We start from the raw sequence: 26,380 nt of genomic DNA, 5'->3' as shown, positions 1-26,380 counted from the left end.
AGTGAACCTGTTTACAGAAAGCTGGTTCAGGAGAGAGAAAGATTTAAATAAGAAATTCAGAACATGAGTAAATTTGGCACCTGTGTTTATGTAGATTGAAGAATGCCCATGCATAGGTACCTTATTTTCAGAAGTACAAACTGAAGCTGTCTTCCCATAATGCCCAAGCAGCTTAGAAAGAGATGTCCTAAACCAGGAGTGGGGAACCTATGGCTTGGAGGCCACATGTGGCCTTCTAAATCCTCAAGTTCAGCCCTTTGACAGAATCCAAACTTCACAGAACAAATCCCCTTAATAAAAGTATTCGTTCCATAAAACTTGAACTCAATCAAAAGGTCTCACCCAAGGACTTAGAAGACTTAACACCTAAGCTAATTCTATAACTAAGGAGCTAAAGGTTTTTCTTTTTTTCATCCCTCAGGCAGAACAATTACTTTACCTTATTTATTTTCCAGGTTTTATTAGCCAGCCTAAAAGAACTTGCTAGTGGATAAACCTAGCCCATCTGTGCCTAATATAATCCTTCCCTACCTCACTACCATGCGCTTACAATGATATACACATGGGAGTGTTGAGGTTTGGGGTTTCGGGGTGCTTAAGATCCCAAAATAGCAACACACCGGGTCCTGCCAACTCAAGCCTTCTCTCAGTCAAAATAAAACAAAGTTCATTAAGGATTCACCATAATGGCCTAAGTATTTGTGATGCTTTTATTGCACAAGCAGGCCAGAACAATCTGACACAAACTGAGTCTGTGCTAGACTGAATCTTAGCACCTTCATGGAGGCAAGATTGATCTTATATACAGAAAGATTGTGGGACGGATCTAGGGGTGGTCTAGAGGAGGAGTCTAAGGAGGATCTTGACTAGGACTGAGGTCAGACTCCAGGAATGGGATTAAAGGTGGGCAATAGCTGAAGGCTACCTGGAGATGACAGACTATGGAGGGCTAGGCTAGATTAAGAGTGACAGAGATGGGGCAGCTAGGTGGTGCAGTGAATAGAGCACCAGCCCTTGAGTCAGGAGGACCTGAGTTCAAATTTAGCCTCAGACACTTAATACTTACTAGCCGTGTAACCTTGGGCATGTCACTTAACCCCAATTGCCTTGCATTCCACCCTCCAAAAAAAAAAGCAAAAAAAAAAAATTAGTAACAGATTTGGACCTAGTGATAATGAAGGCTTAGGACCTCAGGCAAATGCCTCATCAAGTGGGAAGATTCAATCAGAGTTCAAGGGGTTTCCCAGAGCCTGTACCCCATACACCATCATTAGCATTGCAAAAGAAGCATTGATATAGTTGCAGTCCTCCAAAATTGACTAAATTTTTCTTTAATAGTCCAACAATAGCAGCTAGGTGGCGCAGTGAGTAGAGCACTGCCCTGAAGTCAGGAGGACCTGAGTTCAAATGTGGTCTCAGACACTCAACACTTACTAGCCCTGTGACCTTGGGCAAGTCACTTAACCCCAATTGCCCTCCAAAAAGCAAAAAAAAAAAAAAAAAAAATAGCCCAACAATATTATTGTACTTGCTTCATTTACTGGGAATATAATGTTGTAAAATCCAAACAAAACAAAGAAAGCAATACAAATGTTGGGTCTTTGCTTTTATTTCTATATAATGTGATTTTATTCAAAAGACCAAGTGCTATAATGATTAATATGTTTTTGTTATAGTATATAGGTATTTAAGGTGATTAGAAAGTTTATGTTTCTGCTAAAATAGACTCCAGGACACTCATCAAGGAAACAGCTAAAAGCCTTTTGTAAGCAGATTACTGTTAACACCCCAGACTCCCGCTCAAAGTCTGGTTTTCAATACTAAGTCCTGGCATCTTACTGTACAGTACTTTGTTTGGCTCATCTCCAATCTGAGCCAAAGGACTCGATCATTGTGTCTATGACCTGCCTCTACTCCGAGAGAAGAGGAGGTGCCACTCCAGAGCAAAGATAGCATACTTCTCAGAAAAGATTTTTAAAATTTTGCCCCCCATTGACCCTGTATTGCTGCAATCACTGGCAGCAAATGGACTTTTAAAAAAATGTAACATTTGACAGGCTTTATTTAAATATGCATATAGACTTAGAGAAACCTTTCTATAACAATTTATTTGCAGTTTCCATGAAGAGAGAGGAATTAGTTGTTCCACTAAATGCTTTTAGGTTACTGCTGGAATTGAAATGTCTATTAAAAAAAAAAAACATTGCTGCAATTTAAATATCTATTTTATTGGCAACTTAGAATTCAAGATAGGTTTTTAAACCTAAAACTTATAAATAAAATATCCTAGGTGAAATATTACAAAGCTGTATAGTATATACTTTTGGAACTGAACTTATTTACATGTATTATAAGCAGAAGTATGCTGATAAATGTTTCACAATGGGGCCTCTGAAAGGGGGGAATATATGCATGACATACTCTAGTTTAATCTGCATTATTAATCTGAATTAATCTGCATTATTTCTTCATCACTTTCTTAAGTCTAGAAATCAATAAAACAATAAATCAGAACTGATTTATAGCATTTGCCAGTTTCAGAGATGTAAACGCCACATTGAAAATTTAACAACCAGCTCTTAGGGAGCCTGTTCAAGCTGGCTGCAATATACCCTTGAATATGATACTGTATAACATAGTATAATGTAACTTACTAAATTATATAATACATATAACACAACTAGGTAGTAATACTGTTCTTTTTGGAGGACTGTATTTAGATGAATCTATCACTCTCAGTTGGCAACATTCTTTTTTTTTTTAAACATTATGCTAGTATTACTCTGAAGATTTCTTTCCAAATGTCCAGATAGTAATGTCTGCAATCTCTAGCATAAAAGACTGTCCATTAATTCCTAATGAGTGCCTTTCTAGAAGAAACTGTGAAAGGTTTAGCTGAGGATGTAAAGTCTGTTATTACCTAGACTTTGTAACAGCCAACAGTAATCACTAGTCTGTTCTTCAGTGGCCACAAATGTTCTCTGTAAGAGGGTATTTGCTAAGTGTACTGGTATATGAAATGTTTGTGGTGATTGACGTACAAACGATTTTCAAGACCATATTGTTCTGGTGCTGGTGATCTGAGTGAGAATGGGACCATATTTCTGACTTATTACAGAATTTAAAGTTGGGAAACAAAAGAAGATAGATGAACAGAAATGCTACGTTAGGGATTTTTAAAATGATCCTTTCTTGAATAACCTGTTGCTTCGCTGTATGCTCATTGAGAAGGATTCTTAACCTGGGCCCAATTGGATTTGCTTTTTGAATATTTTGATGAGGGCTTTTCAATATAATTGGTTTCCTTTGTAACCCTATGCATTTTATTTTATGCATTTTAAAACATTATTTTGAGAAGGGAACCACAGACTCCACTAGACTGCCAAAGGGGTCTATGACACAAAAAAAGTGAAGAATCTTTGATCTAAGAGGACACTAATCAGAGCCCTGATTAGTACCTCAGTGTCCTTACTCTTTAGTAGAAGGGAGAAAGATTCAATATCATACCTTTGTGATAAGCCAACACTGCAGTTTCAATCTGTCATGTACACAAAAGTTTAAAAAGAGACTGTAGTGGTATGTTTATAAAAGCCCCTAGTCTTATGGCAGGAGTCTAACTGAATTAGCTTCAAGTGAGTTTGGAGTGTTCCACATGTTTTGTACACTGGACAACCACAGAAGGATTCTCATCTTTAATTTGTGAATGAGGCATTCTAACTAGGTGAGTTACTCTGATGGGCCAGAGCATTCCATGAGGGCCAGAATTTCTTGGGTAACTTACTGTGGGTCATATACTATGCTCTTACTCACTGGGGTGGGCCTGATGGTGTGAGCAAAGCATTCAGAATTCCTTCTACCTGTGCTTGTGGATTTGGGCCTGGAGGTTCCCATGTTGGGAGTGCATCCACTTGCCATGCTCCTTCTATGCCCACGTTAGGGAATCTGGCCCCCAACTTGAGGACCCTGGGAAGTTTGCACAGGGGACTGAGTAGTCAGACATCTATTGTTTGTTCTTTTCAAAAGAAGACTGATGATTTCACGAGTGATGTCTTGACTTACACATGAATTGAACTTAAGTGAGGCAAAGTTGTACAGTCTTCAACTTCATTCTCTCTTCCAGAGTATTCCAAGTCCAGTGTCAGGAAAGAAGTCAGGATGACTGCTGATGCAGCTTCCTTCATGGCCATTGGAATAAATTGTTCTTTTCTGCCAATTCCTTCAGGGGAAGTCTTCACATGCTTGAGGTAGACATTCACCTAAGTCATCACAGGTTTAAGACCTGTCAGTTACTCTCAACCTGGGTTAGCTTGTCTGCCAAGACTGTATTACTGAGGCATGGCCACTGTGCATGTTACAGCTTCTTAGAGACACAGATGAGAGTTGGGTGAAAACTGAATAGGGTTTGGTAAGCCCTCACACCAGAGCTGCTATTCTTCCATGAATACCCCATATACCCCAAGTAGTCAGAGTGATCAAAGAAGAATTTATTTTTCTGTTTGTTAATTTTTAAAAAAATCAAACAGCATTTATTTGATCTTCCCTCCCACATCTCCACCACTCCACTGGAAAAAAAAATTAGAAAAACAAAATCCTTGTAACAAATATGCATAGTTAAGCAAAGCAAATTTGTATTGACTATATAAAAATGTGTGGCTCATTCTATTACCTCTCTGTTAGAAGCTGGATAGCATTCTTTATCATTGGTCTTCAGGAATCATGGCTGGTCAATACATTAATCAGAATTTTCTAGTCTTTCAAAACTGTGTGCTTGTAAAATGTTATTAATCGTATAATTTCTTCTCCAGGTTCTTCAATTTCCATCTGTGTATAGTTCATACAAGTCTTCCTAAGCCTCCATTAAAAGCATCCACTTCATTATTTCTTATAGCACAACAGTATTCCATTGCATTTGCATACCACACTTTATTCAGACCTTCCCGAAGTAATGGGTACCGCTTAGTATCCAGTTTTTTGCCATCACAAAAAAGAGTTGCTATAAATATTTTTGTACATATGGGTCCTTTTCTTCTTTTTTTGATCTCTTTGGGGGATAGGCCTAGTAGAGGTATCATTGAGTCAAAGGGCATGTTCAGATTAGTAGTTTTTTGGGTATAATTTCATTATGCCCCAGTTCTCCAATTCCTGATACTTTAGGTAAATCTGACCACTTCTCAGTTTTCTTTGCTGATTGGTTCTTCATCCATATTATGCCTTCTACCTATGATCCTCAAGGCTCTGTCCCAAGTTCCCTTCTCATGTCATTCTCTACTACCTCAATAGAAGTTCCTATCAGCTGCCATGGATTCAATGATCATTTCTATGTCAATGATTCCCAGATCTATATGTACCATAGCTATTTCAAAGTCAGCACGTCCAAGTCAGAATGCTTTGTCCTTTCCAATGTCCTTTCCACTAAACCTTCCCTGCTTCTGAACTTCTCTATTGATACTGAGTACACCACCATCCTCCCAGCCCCTCCATATGGTCAATATCTCCTGTACACACACCCCCCTTTCTACTCACAGCCACAACCCTAGTTCAAGCCCTCATCACCTCTTAGATGGACTACTGCAACCGTTTTCTAACCCATCCCCCTTCCTCAAGTCTTTTCCTGCTCCAATCCAGCCTCTACTTAGCTGCCAAGGAGATCTTTCTAAAGTGTATGTCCAGTCACAGCATTGCACTGTTCAGAGAGCTCTAATGGTTCCCTATTACCTTTACAATCAAATATAAACTCTGGCATTTAAAGCTCTTCTCAACCTGGCCCGTTTCTACCTTTCTAGCCCTCTTACACCTTACTCCTTCCTCTGTCATTCAGCTACACTCGCTTACTTACAGTTTCTTAAAGACACCACTCCATCTCCCATCTTTCTGCCTTTACCCTGGCTCTCCCCCATGCCTATAAAATTTTTCCTCCTTACCTTCACCTCTTGGCCTCCCTGGTACCCTTCAAGATAGAGCCCAAATTCCACCTTCTACAGACCTTGTGTGATCCTCCTAATGATCATGTATTCTGTATGTTGCCATAGGGGTTAAGTGACTTGCCCAGGGTCACACAGCTAGGATGTATCTAAGGTTGGATTTGAACCCAGGTCCTCCTGATTCTAGGCCAGTGCTCTACCCACTGTGCTACCTACTTGTCCCAAAATATGTATAGTTGAAGAGCAAATACACTAAAATTTTATGAATTTATATGTAGCACTTGGACCCTCCCACAACATGAACCTTCAGAAAGCTACTGCAAATTCATGGCAATAAAAAACCTACCTTATTATTGTATTTCTTGACTTCTCAGTGGGCATGGGAGGATATGAAAGAGAGAGAGAGAATTTGGAACCGAAAATAACAATTAAAAAAAAAAAGGTACTGCAAGTTCAGTTAACATCCACTCAAAAATGTGGATTATAAACTCTACCATCAACCAGAGGGCATATTGATTTTAAAAAAGAAGATCATTTAATGAAAAGGCCTAAAAAGACAAGTGATTAGAAAATCTCTGACACTTTTAGGGGTAACTTTCCTGTACATTTTCACCCCACCATTGGGTAAGGAAGCACATACAGGGAAAATACATGGAGGGACAAATGCATAGAGAACACATAAGTCTAGGGAATGACATGGAGTGTTTCAAGGGATATGCATTTCATGGCCATGGCTATGGCCTCTGGACGCTAAAGAACAGCCAATATTCTCTGTTGATATCATGGAACAGACATTGGATGGCATTGGTAATACCTTCAGAATAGCTAGCTATACTAAGAGATTGCTGCTCTCTTCTGCCATCTGCTGGCCTTTCTAGACTACGCAGCTTATTCACTCTTTTGACTTTTTGCTAGACTTTGGATGTATTGAGCAGCTTTGACTATCAGTTTACCTGAGTTGGATTTCAGTTTTGATTTGCTTCTTCCAACTCTTTAGTTTATAACCACAGGAACAAGCTTTAGTTCTATGGATCCTGCTAGCTAAAGAACCCATGCTAAAGAGTTATCTTCTAGCAGGTGTTAAATGGGTGTCTTTATTTTCCATAGCAAGTTCCCAGAAATCCATCGACCTGCAAACTCATCAGTTCACCTGATCAACCCTACATAAATACAAATATTCTCATTATAAACAATAGTCAATATGCATTTATTAAGCAAACAGTTAAGTGCCAGGCACATATTATACCTGGCACATAGGCATTTTGAGTCTGTGTTTTGAACCCCAATTCAACTGAACTTTTACTCTTGAATTCAATCTCAATTTAACTTAGGGTAAAAAAAATTCCTTTTATTTCCATACCACTAGTTGCTTGGGCATGTCACCACACCAGTCAATTATCAAGATTGGAGGGGCATCCCAGAAGCAGAATTTTTTTTTTTATCCTGCATTTCTACCAGCAATAAAATTACTGTTCTGACTACAGTAATAAATGAAAGAAGACATAATGAATGAAAAGTCTAAACTAGTCAAAGCTAACCTAAGTTTAAGCTACTTTAAATATATACTTATTTACTACTTTCAAGTAGTAGTCAATGAATGCATATTAAATGCTTACTATGTGCTGGGTCCTGTCCTAAGTGATGTACAATGCATAGCACTAACAGGTAGCAAGATGTTGCCAATGACACATCTTAAGTGCACCTAATTGCTCCTCTGATTGTCTTTCTGACCGGAGGCTCCAGGGCCTCCATTAAAGGAGGGGACCCAGCACTGTCTTCTCCTTTCCCACCAGCTACATTGCTTTTGGACTTCTCTGGACTTTTCTATCATGATCCTGTGCCTGTACCTTTTCCAACCCTCTATTCCCTTCTCTGTTTTCTTTTGTTTCTTCCCCCATAAGATTGTAAATTTCTGAGTGCCAGAACTGTCTTCGCTTTTATTTGTATTCTTTGTGTCCCAGCTACTTAGCAGATGTTTAATAAATGTTTACTCACTGTTGATTAATTAATGTCAACTGATTGTTGCAAATGTGCAAATTTGTATGTATATGGGATTGGTCAAATAAACTGATGAGTTTACTGATTTTTGAGTTTCTGAGATTTTTTGGATGCATCTTCTTATGGAATGCATGGACATATTCATTGGACACCTACAGGAAGACGTCTCAGGGATTACAGAATAGGAAATAACATATCTTTGTGCTGGTCTTGCCCATTTACCTTCCCCTCCTACCCCAAAGATACTGAAAGAAACACAGAACTCAGAGTTTACTTAGATCCTTGTTGGAGGTGGAGTAGAGTTCCTACGTGGCGGTAATTAATAACTGCAGCCTTAGGGCAGAAGCTCTTGGCACAGGCAAAGATGCACTCCTCCATGTAGCCTAAGAGGAAAGTTTCCGACCCCAAGTTCCTGGGCCCTTAAGCTTTGGTGGATTCATGGTGTAACCATCTCAACCATGTGGTAACCATGGAAATAAAGATCCCGTGGTCTTAATGGCAGGAATTTTTGAACTTCAGGTTCCTAGATAGAGGAGGGAGCCCTGAAAAAGTATAGAGTTCCTGCACTCTAGCTGCCTGGATAGAGGAAAGATTTCCTGGGAAGTATGATCCTGGAATCCAGCTCAGTCAGAGAGGGGTGATTTCTTGGTTCTGCTTCTCCAACAACTCTAATTTAGAGAATGCTAGAAATGAATATGCATTTATTGAGCACTTTCTCTGTGTCTGAAACTGTCCTATACATTGGAGATAGATAACAAAGACATAGGTTAAGCAGTCCCTGTCCTCAAGGACTTCACATTCTAATAAGGGAGATATATAAGTATATACTGAGAGTACATACTGTGTTTCCCCGATAATAAGACACTGTCTTATTAATTTTTTGGACAGAAAAACACCAGAGGGCTTATTTTCAGGGGAGGGCTTATTTTAATGAACATTGACAGCAATTTTAATAAACAGGTAAATGTGAACAAAAAAATGTACCTTTATTCAATAATGATCATGTCATCTTCTTCAACAACATCGTCATAAGTGTCCATACCCTGAATTCCGTCCTGGATGTCTTGCGCCTCCATTTCCTTCAGAAGAAGTGGACCCAATCTGTCATGTCCAGCAATATAGCTCTCTTTAAATGACTATGTCTTGTCCAGGTAACCTGCTCGTAGTGCCTTGGTGACACAGCTGTCAGTAATTTTATCCCATGACTTCTTCACCCAAGTCACAGCTTCTTGCAGACAGGGCTTCACAAAGTTTCCACGCTGATTTCTTTCCATTCTATTTTCAATGTAGTCATTGACTTCCATGCGCAAATGGTCCTTGAATGGCTTCTTTATTGCAATATCAAGGGTCTGGAGATAGGCAATCATTCCCGCAGGAATCATTACTTGATCTATTCTTCTCTCTGCAAGGAAGTTCTTCATTTCTTTAGCATGGTGAGTGCTGGCTGAATCCCAGACTATCAGACCTCTTTGGTTACCTCGCATAACAAGTGGCAGCATTAAATCAACCCACTTTCTTATAATGGCTTGTGTACACCAGGCTTTTTCGGTTTCAAGAACGTAAATTATCTTTCTTGCCCTTACTGATGATTAGAGGTGTGGCTTTCTTTCCATCCAAACGAATTGCCAAAACACAGGTGACCCGAGCACTTTCATAGCCAGTGGTGGGAATGTAGATTGACGTTGCACCCCTGTGAGGAATTGTTGTTTGAGATCCTTGTCCCATAAACACTGCAGTTTCATCCATATCAATCATATTGCAGGTTTGGTACTTGGAAATGTCGATCCTATTAATAAAGGACTTGAATGCAAGTGCATGTTTAATAACTTCAGCATCTTCCAGCTTAAACAGTGTTGTTGATCTTCTTAGGGACAGTTCATACCGTTGAAGGAAACTGTCCAACCAGTGTTGTGATGCTTTGAATCCTTCTGAGACCATTTCAAACTCTGGTGCCATCGAAAGGGCAAATGCTTGAATATCAGCCCTGCGCACAACCAAGGCCTTTGCTCTCCTGTCAGCAATCCATTCACCAATGAGGATCTCCAAGTCAGGATATTAGGGCTGCCGACCTGATCGAGACCTGTGCTTTTTCCCTTTTCCCTCATCCACCTGTTGATTGAGGTTATTATAATCTGCTCTCCATTTTCTGACCATTCGAAGATCCAAAAGTTTTTCTTTACAGAAAACTGCAAGATTCTTGCCATGTGACTCCTCTACAATTGCTTTCTTATACTCAACAGTATAGCTCTTCCTTTTTGTACTCATGTCTGGGGGTCAAAACAGACAGAATAATAAAATTATGACCATCAGTCCTTTTCACTCCATCATGCCCCCTGAGTTCTTCTTTTTTCCTCCATCATGCCCTTTTTATCCTCCATCATGCCCCCTCACTCCCGCTTACATACCGGGTTTTTATGTTGTCCTGCCTCAGTTCTCCTCCGCGGCACTGCTCTCAATGGCGCCAGCAAGCAAATCACTGGGGAAGAACAGGATGATGCACTCACTGCTGGAGCTCTGATTGGATGCAGCTCAGAGCGCTGCGTGCGTTTCATGGGGGATGGGGGGAAGACGGTGCATACAGAGGGTACCGTAATGTAGCGTGTAGCGCAGGGGATCACCTTCACTACAGTAGCAATCTCAATAGGGCTTATTTTCGGGGGAGGGCTTATTTTAGAGGAATCTTACACAGTAAGGGGAGGGCTTATTTTCGGGATAGGTCTTATTATCGGGGAAACACAGTAAGTATATACTGAGTCAACCACCCTCCTAGAGTCAGGTGGCTACATCAGTTCCTAATGGTTATATATTACTAGCTGTGTGACTTTGGGCAAGTCACTTAACCCCAATTGCCCTCCCTTCCCCCTCCAAAAAAAAAAGAGACTTAATGGTTATAGAGTACTCTGAGGGAATTGGTGGACTGATGTCTTTTCTCTACTCCCATTGGCTCCAACTGGCTGTCTCTCCTCCCACCTACCCTCATGGTTAAGGAGAGGTAATTTATACCTCAAAACCATTTGATTTATTTATCAAATTTATCAATTGGTTTGTTTTTTTTTTTTTCACAAAGATATGTTTATTTTAATGACATAGCAAGAAAAAAGTTAAAATGTTTTGCTCTAATACCTTTGGGACGTGCTACCCCCTATCTCACCTCTAGGGGGAAGCAGTTTCAATTTAGCTTAGTTCCTACAGAGCATTGGTTCTACCAAGGTCATACACAAAGTTGGCACCTCTGCCAGATGAGTCTCAGTTACCCCTTGGGCTGGGATCCTGAAGGTCACTCCTTACTCTTTGAGCATTTCAGTATTGGCTTAGATACTCATTCTCAGGGGACATTGGAGTTTTCGCCTTACTTTTTGAACTCACAAGTCAGAGGCTCCAATCTCCTTCACCTAAAAGGGAAATGAACCAGAGGCCAAGGACTAAGGTCTTTTCACAAGGTCAAATGACCTTAGAGGGTCAGAAAGCCTCACATTCTCTCCTGTTACAGCATTGTATCTTTTTGGGTGCTATGGCCAAAGCATCCCTGAATGAAGTAAAGAGGAAATGGCTAAAGCTTTCAGGTCTTAATTAAATTCTTTCACAACCAATTGAAGAACCTCTTCTTAAACACATGGTTGGCTGACTAGTAACAAAATATCAATGCACATACCACATGCTTTCCAAGACACTAGCAATCCACATCATCAAATTTCTCCTGGAAGCAAGCTTTCTATCCTCTTCTAAATAGAGAGACACATATGAGACACTCAATACACTGCCAGACACCCATTACACAAGGAACTATAGTCAGGATCACACAAGATCTGACAGACTCCATTGTAAATGAGAGAAGACCTTGGAATACAATATTCTAAAAGACTAAATAGTGCAACCAAGAATAACATCCTGTAATGTTGAGTATCATGCTCCTGGGAGAAGAAAAGGACCTTTAATGGAATAGATAATTTTTAGGCATTTCACTTGAAAAAGGCCAGATAGGAGTATGTACTTTGAAATCCAAACACAAGAAGCCACAGAAACCTGGAAAGATAAATACATCTGAGCAATTGGACAGAACCATATGATGATATGGTGTTAACATTTTACTAGAGGGAGAAGAAACAAGTGTCTCTTCAGAACCTTAAAGTGTTCAAAGGGTACTGAGGGAGTTAAGTAAATTTAAAAAAAAAGATGACCTGGGGATAGATTGGTTCTATTTTGAATATTTGAATTGGCAAAAAGAAAAGAGAGAGCAAAAGGAATCCATTCATGTAGAAAGGAGGAAGGAGGGAGAATTTACTATTTCTCATAATTGAGCAAACATACAGAAACATGGAGGAGGGGGTGAAGTAATAGGCACCAGATGAATTTTACTCTTATTTGAAATGAACAAAAGAGACTTGAATACACACATGTACAAACATTTTGATGTAGAAACACCCCAAACTCAACAGGGAAACAACTGGAGATAGGACAGATGGTATTAAGGAGAAGGCTAATCCTGGGGGGGAAATGATCACAAGTACAATAAACTTCCTGATCCTGAAGAGGGATTAAAAGAGGAAAAGAAAAAAGACAAGCAAGAAACTAGACTCTAATCGGGGTACCTTAAGACTGTTTCTTAAACCAGTGAAAAAAGATTCAACAAATTATGGCATGGAATGTAATGGAATATTGCTATGCCATATGAAATGAAGAAAAATTATTTCAGCGCATGCTGGGTGGTATATGAACTGACACAGAATGGAGTGAGCAGAACCAGGAAAAACTGTATTTGAGGATACATTGTATAGAAAAACAGCTTTGAAAGACTTAAGAACTTGGATCAATACAATGACCAGCCATATTTCTAGATGTTGTTATTCACCTTCCTGTCAAGGAAGTCATGGATACAAGGTGCAGAAACATACAATTTTTGGACATGGATACCATGTGGATTTATTTTGCTTGGCCATGCTTATTTGTTACAAAGGGGTTTTTTCCCTCTTTCTCTTAGGGGTGTGTTTGTGTGTGTGTGTGTGTGTGTGTGTGTGTGTGTTTTTTCTCACTTTCATCAATTCAGATGAAAGTGAGGTTTGGATGTCACCTACTCCCCCTGTCCCTTCTTCTACATGTAGTCTTCTACTTATGGCATTTGGATTATGTAAGATAATTTCTTCCATGTTTCCTCCTTCTGTGTTCCTCTTCTCCTTTTCCATTCTTTTACGGTCACCAAAATGTAACACAACTACTGTTAGGCTCTCTACCTTAGTAGACTACTTATATAACTCCAAGGATAGGGTTCTGAGGAGACACATGTCTCCTCACATTAGAGTAGAAACAGTTTATCTTTATTTAATCACCTATGATTGTTTGCTCATGTTTGCCTTTTTATTTTTCTTTTGACTTCTGTGCTTATATTTCAAAGTTTCTATATAACTGTGGTCTTTTTATCAGTAATTCTTGGAAGTTCTCTATTTCATTTTCCCTTGTAGGATTGCAATCAGTTTTGTTAGACAAGTTATTCTTAATCATAAGCCTATCTATATCTTTTGCCTTTCTGAATATCTTATTCCTAACTTCCTACTCCTTTATAAAGGTGACTGCTAAATCTTGTTTGACTTTTTTTTTTTGCCTTTTGGAGGGCAATTGGGGTTAAGTAACTTGCCCAAGGTTACACAGCTAGTTTTTTTTGGTTGTGGGTGTTAAGTGTCTGAGGCTGAAACTGAACTCAGGACCTCCTGATTCTGGGGCCAGTGATTCGCTCACTGCGCCACCTAGCCGCCCCTTGTTTGACTTTTTTGACTGTGGCTCCTTGGCACTTAATTTTTTTTTTCTTTCTAGCTGCTTGAAGTAATTTTCCTTTGACTTGGAAGTTATGTTCCTGAAAGTTTTGCTTTTGGAGTTTCTTTTAGGAAGTAACCAGGGGATTCTTTCTATTTTCACTTTCCCCTTAGGTTCTGAGAGGTCTGAGCAGTTTTTTATTTTTAACCCCCCCCCCCCAAATATCATACATAGACTCTTTTTTTGTTGTTGTAGGATAGTCCAATGATTTTAAAATATTTTCTCCTCAATTTTCCAGGTTAGTTCTTTTTGCTATGAGATGCCTTACATTTTCTTCTATTTTTTTTTTAGTCTTTTTATTTTGTTTTAATATTTCTTGTTATATCAAGGAATCAGTAACTTCTTGATCCATTCCAGTTTTCATGGAGCTTGTTGTTTGGGCAAGGTTTCATCTCTCTTGTGTCTAGCTGTTAATTCTCTTTTCAATTTTTTCTTCCATAACTCTTATTTCTTTTCCATCTCCCCTCCCCCAATGCTTTAAGTTATGAAAACATTTTTGTTGAAATTTAAAGTTATGAAAACATTTTCTTGAAATTTTCATCTCTTCCAGGAATTTTAGTTGAACTTCATGCCCAAGTCATGTTTTTCTTTGGGGTTTTTCTTGTAGATAGTTTGGAACCATTCTCTTTTTCTGGGTTTGTGTCTTCAATGCCTCTGTCACTACAATAGCTTTTTATGGTGGGATACTTTTTTGTTTGCTCATTCTTTGACTTCAGACATTAATCACTTCAGACTTTATTCTGAGTTAAGCTCTGCAGACTTCTGAAGGCAAAGTTTGAGATGAGTTTGTGTCCTCTTGGGTCCTGGTGCTTCTTTCTTAGGGAGGTTTATTGAGTGACATATTATTTCAGGATCTCAGGAACAGCTCAGGCTGGGAATCTGCAAGCTTTCAGTACTCCCAGTGATCTAGGGTAATGTCTGATTGCTGCTTTCCTGGTCTGAGCTCTGTAAATTGCTAACCTGAGTTTGAGTCTAAGCAACACATCTATGGGCTTTCCCTTGGAGTTCCATTAGATGGCTGTTGGACTCAGCCACTAACAGCCACCTGGAAAGCTCTGCTGGTTCAGAATGACAGGACTGATGGGAAGCTGGAACTGAAACTCTGTGGCATGACTAGGGTCAGAGCCACACAACTGCGACATGTTTTTGAGTTTGCTTTTTTTTCTCAGTACACAGCCTTGGACCCTGACCATTCCTTACCCTGAAATACCACCTTTAAGCACAGTGCTATTCCTCAGTCTACCTTTGATCTGTGACCTGGAACTGGAAGTGAATGACCAGACTGCTATTCCTGCAGTTTGCATGAGGTCTGGTCCCTCTATTTGAGTCTGGGACTTTTTCTTGCCCCAGTACCCAAATGTAGTCCTACTTCAGTCCTTACACTGGAATCCTCAATCTGACTGTTCCTAACTAGACCTCGACCCCAGCGTCCACAAACCTGTCTGTCTCCCTATGCCATAGGGAGAAAAAAACGACTCACTGTGATTTTTTTCCTTGGATTTCCCCGTCAGGGCTTGGTTTGGTGCATTTTCTCCATCTTTGTGTAGGAATTGTGAGGACAACTTAGTTGTACTTCTTCCTGTTATTCCACAATTGTGGAATTCCACGTGGTCTACATGGAGCATCAGTTTCTACAGGAAACCTTTCCTGACTTCTAATGCCTTCCTCACAAACTACTCCATTTTTTTTTTTCTTGGCAAGGCAATCAGGGTTAAGTGACTTGCCCAGGATCACTCAGCTAGTAAGGGTCAATTGAGACTAAATTTGAACTCAGGTGCTCTTGGTTCTAGGGCTGCTGCTCTAAACACCAAGCCCATCTAGCTGCCCCTACTCTATTTTTTTCTAAAACAATTTTGTATTTATTCATTTTACATTTGTTCTGTATATACTTACATATGAAATAATCATCTTCCTCATGAAAATGAAAGCTTCTTGCAAGTAGGAATTTTATTTCTTTGTCTTTTTCTTACCATCACCTAGCAGTGTTTGATACATACAACAGATGCTTAGTAAATGATTGCAGATTGATTGATTGAGATTTGTTAGAGATGAGGATAGAAGGAGATCTAAATCATTAAGTAAAATGAGGTTTGTTTTAAACCTATGTTTTAGTCACCCATGCTTAAATACCTGTTACCAAATGTAATTGATAAATGACCCTATGAGTTTATCTCATGTTGAAGCAAAAATATTAATACCGTGCTTTGCATTTTAGGCAAAGCCTGTCCAAACAATTTTTATTGGGTGTTCTTTGGTCACGTCCAACTCTTTGTGTCCCCATTTGGGGTTTTCCTGGCAAAGATATTGGAGTGTTTGCCGTTACCTTTTCCAGCTCATTTTACAGATGAGGATTAAAGAAAACAGAGGTTAAATGACTTGACCATCATCACACAGCTAGTAAATATCTGAGGTTGAATTTGAACTCAGGTTTTCCTAACTACAGGCCCAGAATTCTATTCACTGAACCACCTAACTGCCTTTAACCATTATTCTAAACCCAAGCATTTCTAGCTTAGAGAAAGAAATGTCCAAATGGACACTTGTCCTCACAATGTCGTTGGTCATCTGTCTAAACCAAGATATCTTTAAATAACATTTATAGGATTCTTGAACAAAGAAAAAAATGTGCAATAGGATAAAACATAGTCATACAACCAGAGTTTGGGTAAGGTTAACATTTTACTTCATCACATAAAATAATAATCACTTAATTTTGGAGGGAAGGCCTTTTTCCTAAAGCTATTCAATCACTCTATGGCCATTCTCTTCAAGGGCTTTCATTCCCCTCTCCCTACCTGGTCCTAAGTGACCCAAAGTAATTTAAAAAACCCTCTGCCCTCTGATGAATGATTTCTCTCTTTAGGGTGGAAGGAAAAGATCTTTTTGTTGTTGTTGTTGCAAGTATCACACTTTTATTGATATTTAATGACCACAGAGAACATTCTTATAGAACAGATAAAAGAGACAGAACTAATCTGAAAAAGATAGCATATAGTGTAATATCCCCTACCTTCATTTTTCCCCTCAGCACTATCTGCTTCAATCTCCTCATAATCCTTCTCCAAGGCAGCCATATCCTCCCATGCCTCAGAGAATTTTCCTTCCTCCATCCTCCCCACAATGAACAAAGGCATGCATGGCATATATCAGATTGAACTTGTGGTCCAGGAGAGCCCAGGCCTCAGTATTAGCTGTAGTGTTGCTTAACACACACATAGACCATGTTACCTTGGCCAGGTCACCACCAGGAACCATAGGAGGAGGCTGGTAATTTATGCCAGTCTGGGAGCCTGTTGGACACCAAGTCACAAACTGAGTGATATACTTTGTCTTGATGGTGGCGATAACTGCATTGACATCTTTGGGAACCACATCACTGCAGTATAACAACAAACAAGCCATGCATTTACTGTGATGAGGGTCACACTTCACTATCTGGTTGGCAGGTTCAGAGCAAGTATTGGCGATCTTTGCTGTGGTCAGTTGCTCATGGTTGGCCTTCTCAGCAGATATGACAGGGACATGTGGCCAAAGGAAAGTGGATAAGGGGATAGGGAACTAGGCTGGTCTGGAATTCTGTTGAATCAACATTCAGGGCACCATTAAATCAGAGAGTGATGGAGGACACAATTTGGCTAATAAGGCATTCAGATTAGTCTAGGTTGGGTATTATCATAAATAGCCTCATTGTCTACCATAAAGGCACAATGCAGGGTGATGTGCATGGTCAGAAGGAAGGTGCAGGGCTTGTGCGAAATGATTATTTCTCCTTTTCTACTTTCTCAACCAACTAATGTGGGAAATCTTAGGCAGAGATTTACCGAGGCCAAGATCTAATGAGACAGTAAAATAAATTCTAAGTTTAGGCTAATAGGTGCATTCCTGCTCACTGAATTTGCTCAGACAGGTCTGGGAAAATACAGATCCTCCTTTTTGACAGACAGGTGATATGGAAATTGATAACTCTCTTTGACCAAGATTTGGGTGATCCAAGTAACATATCCCAAGACCTTCATTGTAATAGAGTCCACCCTCTCATTGTAATATTCATTCTCTTGTTAATTGTTAACCAGAGTTGATTGCCTCTTTGAAGTCATATAAACTGTGAGCCCACCCCATGAGGGGTCTGTGGTCTAAGAGAAATAGCCAAATGACCATCCTTATATTAAAATGCTGGCATTAGTAATAAAATGATTACATTACCCTGAAACTATGTTTCTTGGAACTTTCTTAATTGTCACAAGCTCAACTACAACTGTGAAAACTTGAGGAGTCAAGTAAATGAAGAATTCCAGCTTAGATTTCTTGCCATAATCAACAGATTATTCCACTAGCAGAGAAGTGAAACCAGAGCCAGGCCTACCACCAAAAATGTGGAAAACCAAGATACATCGAATACCTGTGCACTGATCATCAAGTTTCTGAATTCTGTCCAGAACCAGGTTGATGATTGCCTTACCAATAGAGTTGTGCCCATGGGCATAGTGATTGATGGCATATTCCTTGTCATTGATCAGTTGCTCAGGATGGAAGGGCTGGTGGTAGTTTCCAGAAGGAACTTTCTCAATAATGGCTGGTTCTATCTAGATCTACAAACATGACCCCAGGGAACATTCATTGAAGAAGGGGTTCAAGGAGTCATTTCCTCTGCCAATGGTCTTGTTACTTGGTATTTGACCATTGGGCTGGATACCATGTACCAAGCACTATAACTCCCAGCAGGCATTGCCAACATGAATGGCAGCCTGGCTCACATGGCTAGAGATGCATGCTCACTTGATGAAGGTGAGCTGGGGTCCACTAGCCTAAGAAGAAATGGGGGGGAAGGGAACAGATGTTTCTCCTCATGGAAGGAGATGATCTTAACCAGACATGAAGCCTTTCTCTAAATCTGGTCATATATCCCTTAGTCCATTTCCCAGAGGCTTTGCTTTCCTTCTTGACCTTCCTTTATACATTTTCCTCAGAGGAAGGAGTTAGATCCAAAAGAAGGGTGGGGGCTTCAAAGAAGCAGGATTTTAGGGAAAGGTATTGTTTCCTGAGATGTCTGATTAACTACTGATAAAGTTTCTATCTTCCAGCTAAGTCTAGAAAGGACTCTAGACTCAAGAAATGTCCCCCTCCCCCCTCAATATCTTCAGCTGGACTAAGAAACACAGTTCAAAAAATATGCTTCCAAACTCCGTTATTAGGTCTCTTAAGTCACAGCCACATTGTTGTTCTTTGGCCATTTCGGTCACATACAACCCTTTGAGACCCTATTTGGGGTTTTCTTGGCAGAGATACTGAAGTGGTTGGCTATTTCCTTCTCCAACTTATTTTACAGATGAGGAAGCTGAGGCAAACAGGGTTAAGGGACTTGCCCTCCTCCACACAGCTAATAAGTATTTGGGGTCATATTTGAACTCAGCAGGCTTAGCACACAACCCACTGCACCACCTAGCCACCCATAGCCACATTGCCAATATAGATGTGAAAAGGATGGACTTTTGCTGCAGAGAGCAACTTGGGCTGTGAAGTTATGTAGAAATCATGAGCTTTTGGAGGGCAGTGACATCGGGGCTAGGTAGCCAGCCTCCGTCCTATTATTCTTCAAGATGAGCTTCACTGCTACCCTCTGCCCTGGGGTCCCTCTGTTTGATTGGAGGGTGGAGAGCTCCTTGCAAAACCTCCGTTTAAGGAGGGGGCCCAGCCATTTTCACCTTCATTTAACACTCAGTGCCTCTTATCTGGACTTTCCCACCCTCCTCATCTGTAAGATAGGAATAATAATGATAATAATAATAGAACTTGCCTCCCAGGCTTGTTGTGTGAATATTTGTAAACTGCTTTGCAAACCTTTAAGTGATAGGTAAAAGCTGGTTCAACCTCCTCATTTTACTGGAGGCATCTGAAACCTCCAAGGTCACCCAGATTAAGAGTCGGAGGCAGTATTTGAACTCGAGTCCTCTAATTCCAGAGTCAGTATTCTTTCCACCAGTTTATGTTTAATAAATATTGATTGATTGATTGTACTCCCTTCATGTCTTAAAGCTCACCAAGAAGATCCTTCCATCTTCCAGTCTGCTTGAGTATTAGTGTTGGGGGAGATTCACTAGCTCCTAAAGCATCCTGTTCCATTTTTTTTTTTTGGCATGATGGCTTTTTAGAAACCACTTATATTGAGTAGAAACCTGCATCCTTCTTCCTGCTGCTGCTACTACCAGTTCTGCTCTCTGTGACCAAATAGAACAAATCTCATACTGCTTCTACATGACATGTGCAGCAAATGATTGAAAGATGGTAATCACGGAGGGAATGCAGAGTCCAGACTAAATATTCCCACCTCCTTTATCTGATCCTTGTGCACCATGTTTTCTAGTCTTCCTACCATCCAGGGTACCTTTGGCTTGGGAGGGTCTGGGGAGCGGATGGCAATTTTCTTTTGTCTTTTTGTTATTGTTGTTCAGGGCTAGTCCTTGGTTGACCCAGTGAAAATTTTTAATAGCCACCACCACCTTGCCAGTCCCTTAAGGAATATGAGCCTATCTGCCTCCTCCACCCTGAAGAGATTCAGCTATCCTAGAATATGAAGGACTCAGTGTACTAGAGGGCTGAGGGAGGGAGGGAAGATCTGCAGTGTAAGAGAGGGCCATGGGAGTGACCATGCTGAGCCCAAAGGGAATAAGCTGTAATAGGAAAAGCTTAGGCAGGACTAATGACAAACTGTCTGGGGAGGGTAGTTTGGAGTGCAAGGGGGGAGGAGGCTTCTCAGTGCCCCTCAAGTCACTTTCCAGCTTTTCCTATCAAGGAAGTAAGATCCATTAACTGGTTCTGTCAGCCCCAAGCCTATGTGAGATATAAATGTCCTTCCCATCTTCCTCCCTCCCTCCCTCCTCTTTATCTCTCCTTCTTTCCAAAACTGTGGGTCTGCCTAGGAAGGGGTACAGGAACTCTGGAGCCTTTGCCTAGATGTTAAATGAGGGCTGAAATGAAGAGAGGGGGCCATCATGGGGCAGGAGGGGCTCAAGGCCTCTTGCTTATTTCAGCTCTCCCCCACTCAGATTGTAGCATCCAGTAAGGAAGATACCAGATTTCAGCTACAGATGTGAATTGTGCAAGTGGGAAGAGAAAATAGGCAGGGGAGGGGGGGGGGAGACAAGCTTAGGAAGCCTTCTTATCTCTCAGCAGGCAGCTGTTCCCAAGCTGGAGGCAAGCTACTTATCAGCCTGGGGCCCACACTGATTCCTTGGCTTTCTCTGGAGCTTCTGTAATTGAATATTAATTTCCAGCAGTGAGTTTGGGCTTGTTCCCTCCCCTTCCCTCCATCCATAGGTTGTCCTTGGCCCTTCTGGGCACAAAGGGGTTTGAGGCAGGATTTAAGAGTGGAGGCTGGGCAAGACATTCTCTCTAGTTCCCCCAGAGAGGGGGCTTTGTGTGACTATCAGAGCAGGGGCTAGTCTAGCTGGGTTGCAGGGGAAGTGGAGGACCCCAAATGATACCATGGCCCCTGGGGAAAGGGAAGAACAAAACAAAAGAACCCCTTTTCAGAAGAGGCTGGGAGTTTGGCTTCAGGGGGCTGGGTCAGGCTTTTCATCAACATTCTTAACTAGGAGTGGGAAAAAGGGAACCCTGGAGGTTCAGGAAAAACCAGAAGCTTGCTTTGGTACCATTTCCATTTACAACAATCTCAGCCCTTCATAGTGACTAGCACTGGGGATGAGGGCAAGGAAGGCACAGGAAGCCAAACCCAGAGAATGTGAGACATCTAGAGTAGGTATCAGTTGTCATTTACCTTTGTTCAGGCACTCAAGGCCTTCCCAAGTTTGAGGTGGGGCAACTAGGGAGGCGCAGGTGTTAGGAACTGGGTGGGAAGCAGGGTCATCCCTTGTGCTTCTTTACCCAGCATCTTTCACAAGTACCCTCCCTCCACCCCCAGCTTGGACCAGTCATCACCTTTTTGGGAAGTAGAGGCAGAGAGCACTTCCTTTGAGATCCTTGTTCAAAAGACAGCAGGGATAACAGTCAACACACCAAACTTCCAAGTGTGACAGGCTTCCCCCAAGAGAGAATACTAAACCCTAGAGGAGGCCCCCCTTCTGTCTACTTCCTTGGAGATAGGGATGCTACCCTGTGAAAGATGGGAAGGAAGGTGAGGGGGAGTGGAAATCATCCCAGAGCAAACATCCCCATCTTCTTGTTTATGTGTTTTATTCCAAAGGAGCTAGGAGCCACAAGTCACTGGAACTATCATCAATAACACTGACATTGTCTCTCTGGGGTGATTGAAGGGGCTCCCAGATGAAGGTGTTACTGCAGCCAGCACCAAACCACTGATTATTCTCAAGGCCCAGTTCCTTTAAGTGCCTACCCATCCTCCCCTCCTCTTCCCTCCCTTCTAGTATCCCTCCCATAGCTCAGTGTCCTCCAGGTAGGCTTTTTAAGGGCCTGATGCATGAAGCAAGGATTTTCACTAGCTCCCCACTCTTTAGTGCTAGGCAGGAAAAGGAGACCCCCCACAATCCAGCTTCTGCGTTTGACCTTATAAACTCGGCCTTTGACATGACATGTATTGATTGGGGTAGGGGGTTACCTTTTCCATTTGGGGGTGGACAAAGCTTGGGGATCCTGGGAATCTGCATAACACTCTGCCTTCTACCTAAGACTTCTCTTCCCTCATCCCATAGCTTTTCATTGGAGTTAATACTTATTCATTCCCACCCCAACCCCTTCTCCCACCCCCATCACCCATCCCAAATCTAGGTTTGGGAGGAACTCTCCTCTCCTCCCAAACCTAAGATGTGACCTCAGGACTTCATAAAGGAAACAGACACAAAAGAAGAAAAAGTGTGTATGTGGGGAATGAGTCCCTCTCTCCCTTCGATGTGTCAGGCTGCAAATCCTTACTATGTCTTTATGTCCGATTCCCCCCCCCCACTACCTTACCTTTAACTCCCTCAAAAGGCCTGATCCAGACTAAGAGATCTCTCCCTTTCAGGATCTCATCTCCCACTGACTTAGGGATTTTTCTGAGTCAGGAGGGAGACCGTATATGGGAAAAGAATTGTGTTGGATGGGGTTAGGAGTGTCAGTTCAGTGGCCCGAAGTCCATCCCTGAGATCAGATGCATCTGGAGAGACAGCCTGGGACAGAAGAAATGTCCTCAACTATGTTCGAGATTCCCAAGAATTCATGTTCTACTTTCACAAGAACCACTCCTGCACCAACGCCCTGGCTCTTCCCCTCCCTCCCCCCAGGTCTGAAGGAGTGATGGCGCTGGGGTATGGGGCAGGACCCACACCTGATGGCCATATTCCCGTGTGTCTCCTTTCCAAAGAGGGCGTCCTCCATGCACCCCTTCAGGACACGCCAGGGTGTCCATTAGAGAAGGGGGCGGGGAGCAGCGAGACTGGAGTTCGAAATCAGAGGGACTAAAGGTAGGCTTACAGGCTGGCAGCGGTTGTTTCGAGGCTCCGCTAATTGGTTTCCGACACTCTGAAAATTGCGTTTAGGAGCGCGAAGGGGAAAGGGGGTCCACTCGAAATGCAGAGCTTTTCTTTCTCCTTTCGGGGAGAGGCGACTGGCAGTGAAGGGTCATTCCGGGGCAGGGTCCAAGAAAGGACAGTGATGAGGGTTGAGTCAGAAACCTGTGTGTGAGGAAAGGGGAGCCTGCCCACCCTACTGATCTTAAGAAGGGTGACTCCCTCAGCAAAGAGTTCTCAGCCGGCACCGTCCCAGCTCCCCTCCCCCTCCGCGCCCGGCCCTTCGCGGCCCTGCAGCCTCTTACTCGCCCTCTCCTCAGCCACGGGCGAGCCGGGGCCCCTCTTCAGTCCCGGGGCAGCAGGCGGCGCTGGCGCCAGCGCCGGCGCCCAGGGCTGCGCGTCGGGCCGGGGCTCTGGGGGCTGGTAGCCGGGCTGCCCTGGGTCCAGGGCGTCCTTGGAGAGCAGAATGGAGACGGCGGGCACGTTCTTGTGCACGCTGAGGCTGGGGCCCGGGCAGCCGGGCGGAGGCGGGCGGCTCTCCCACACCTCCCGTAAGCTCCGGTAGCGCAGCCGGGTGACTTGGTGCAGGCCGGCCAGCCGCCGCTTGAGAATTTCCACGCAAGTGACGGTCTTGGTGACGGCGCGGCCACAGCCGCTAAACACTATGGTGCGAGTGGCCGGTTGCTCCATGCGTGCCGCGGCGAAGCCCAGCAAGTTGCGGATCTTACTGCCCTCCTTCACCTTCATCTCCACGGCGCCGGGGGCCAGGTCGGCGAAGGGCCCTGGGCTCTCAGCCTCGGTGTCCGCGTCCTCCGTGCGCACCTTCTTGAAGTTCTCCATGCGCGGCCGGGGGGCAGCGTGGAGAAGCCGACTCTGATAAGGCCCTCCATGGACCAGCCGCTTGCCCTAGCCACCGGGGGGGCCTTGGCCGCACCAGAATGCCCGCTGGGCTCCCCGGACCCGCATCCTCCCCCCCGGCCTGGACACCCCCGGATCGGGGTAGGGGCGCCCGCAGGGACTGTCTGGACGCAAGTGTCCCCGGGCCTCCTCTCAAATGCTCCGTCTCGGGGACGGACGGGGCGGACAAGTCTCTCTGCTCTCCTTCTCCCCAAACCGCTAGCTTCCAGCTGGCCCAGACTCCGTCCGGTCTACTACAGCCTCGCTCCTCTTTCGAGACTTGGAGGCTGCCCAGGAGCCCTGCTCCTTTCACCGCTGGAGCTGTCCCTCCCTCAGCCCCGCCTTGGTCCCGCCCCCGCCGTTCCCCTCCCCCATTCTCCCACCCTCCCACCCGAGACCTAGAGTTCTCTCTCTTTCTTCAGCTCTCCCCCACTAGCCGAGTCCCGACAGCACTTGTTCCCACTGGGAAAGGGAATAGAGGAGAGGAGCTGGAGGAGAGGGGAAGGGGACGGGAAGGGAGAGATATCGAAGGCAGGGACAGGAAAGGACATAGAAGAGAGCTCTCTTCCCAAAGCCCGAGACTCCCTTCTCTCGAGCCAGCCCCACTCCCAAGCCTCCCCAGTTCCCGGACGAGTTCTCTCTAGCTCAAGGACGGTATCTGCTCTCGTCAGCAAAGTGCAGGCGGCGAGGCAGCGACGATGGCTCTACCCAGCTGACGGCCTCCTCCTTCCCAGCTCAGCCCTTGTGGGGAAGGGGGCGTGTGGGGGAGGGGAAGTTGGAGACAGACTAATTCGAGCGTCTGGGCTCCTTAGGGACCAGAGTTCTTCACTCTCCAGGGATTTTGATTCATCCCGCTCCCACATCCCTGGAAGGCAAAGACAGAAGGGGAAAGAGGGGAAATGCGAGCCAAAGAGCTACAAAGCTAGGCAGAGAGGGCGGCAACTTGCCAGGGCTCCTGCGGTTGATCGGTGTAAGAACCCGTGTGTCCCGCACCCTTTGCTTCAGTCTCCCTGTACTTGGAAGCAGAATCCCTAGCTCCATCAGTTAGCTGTTCAACACTGGGTTGACCACTTCACCTTTCTGAGCCTCGGTTTCCTCATCTGTGAAATGGAGTTACTTGTATTGCCTACTGCTTCCAAGGAAGCTCCAAATGCTATAGAAATGCAGACTCTTATTCTCGGTCCCTGAGAAATTGGCTGTCCGGAGGGTGGGAGCCTGACAGAAATGGTGATCCTAAACCCAGCCTGGTGGCTTTATGTAGTGATCTGAGAGATTCCTGTAAGGTTTCCTCACTTTCCATATCACCATCACCTGAAATGTCACTATTCCTTTCATGAAAGACTACACCAAAGTCATGTACAATTGGAAAAGGAAACAAGCAGGTGACAGGCCAGTGATCACCGAAGGACTTCTGGAGTGCTCTTGGAATGACTTGTGGGATGGTGGAGAACTTATAGAAGAACATAAAGAAGACTCCCAAGGGGTAAGAAGGTGGGAAGGGTCAGTGGAGGCAGAATGAAAAAAATCACAGCTCTAAGGTAACCTTTGGGTTATGGCATTATACCGTGCTACTAAGCAGAGTCCCCTAACTACTCCAACCCTTATTGACCATTAACCTGTGAGCATGGGTGAGTTTCTTACAGCCTTTGTAAGCATGTATAGATTTTGATAAGGAAGGAGAGGGGAGAGGTCCAGAGAACTATATAACCCCTTCCTAGGGAAGAGATAGCAAGAACCTCTATGGGAGGGGATCACGGAGGGGGTGTGTGTGTGTGTGTGCTGCTTATTCCCTTTTCCCCTCCTTCCTTGTTTGGCCTCATTGACTTTCCAGTCCTAGGGATAAAAGTTTGCACCCCCAGGGATCAGTATGGTAGAATTCAGAGTACTTGCCTTCAGGGCTGCAGATGAGACCTGAGACTGTAAAGGGGAAGCCCACTTCCAAGAGAAGTACCTTAAGTCCTTAAGGAAGCTCTATTTGAGCTTCCCTCAGGTTGTCCAGCTCTGAGGCTGAGGACATAGAGTCGACCAGCTTTCTTTCATTTGTTCTTGAAGGAAGAAAGGAGAGAGAAATAGGGGACAGAAATTGGATGATTTCTCTACATGTAGGAAAGACCAGGAAGAAGAGAGAGAGGAAAAAAGTGGGAAGACAGTGGAGCAGATGGAGAGATGAGGGAAGAAAGCCCAGAAGGAATAAACATGCAGAGGAAACCCCATTTTCACACCCTGCTGCCCAGCTAGGGCCTTTTTGTCTGAGGGGAGTAGCCTGGAGCCCTGAGATAGGAACGTAGTCTGATGCCC

At 43.3% G+C, this 26,380-nt stretch overlaps 1 protein-coding gene across 1 annotated transcript; it reads right to left on the bottom strand.

Annotated features, from left to right (window-relative positions):
- Positions 1 to 22,491: 22,491 nt before the first annotated feature.
- Positions 22,492 to 24,397, bottom strand: RPP25 (ribonuclease P and MRP subunit p25). The gene has a single exon (XM_069071515.1). It carries the CDS (start codon positions 24,023 to 24,025, stop codon positions 23,423 to 23,425), a length of 603 nt encoding a protein of 200 aa, XP_068927616.1. The 5' UTR covers positions 24,026 to 24,397; the 3' UTR covers positions 22,492 to 23,422.
- Positions 24,398 to 26,380: the final 1,983 nt, after the last annotated feature.

The sequence above is a fragment of the Petaurus breviceps genome, unplaced genomic scaffold (assembly GCF_028583685.1).
Source record: "Petaurus breviceps papuanus isolate PSGF00001 unplaced genomic scaffold, PetGlider_PUasm1.0 90825, whole genome shotgun sequence".
Classification (NCBI taxonomy): domain Eukaryota; kingdom Metazoa; phylum Chordata; class Mammalia; order Diprotodontia; family Petauridae; genus Petaurus; species Petaurus breviceps.
Note: the sequence above shows the minus strand (reverse complement) of the source record. Positions and strands in the feature narration are given on the sequence as shown.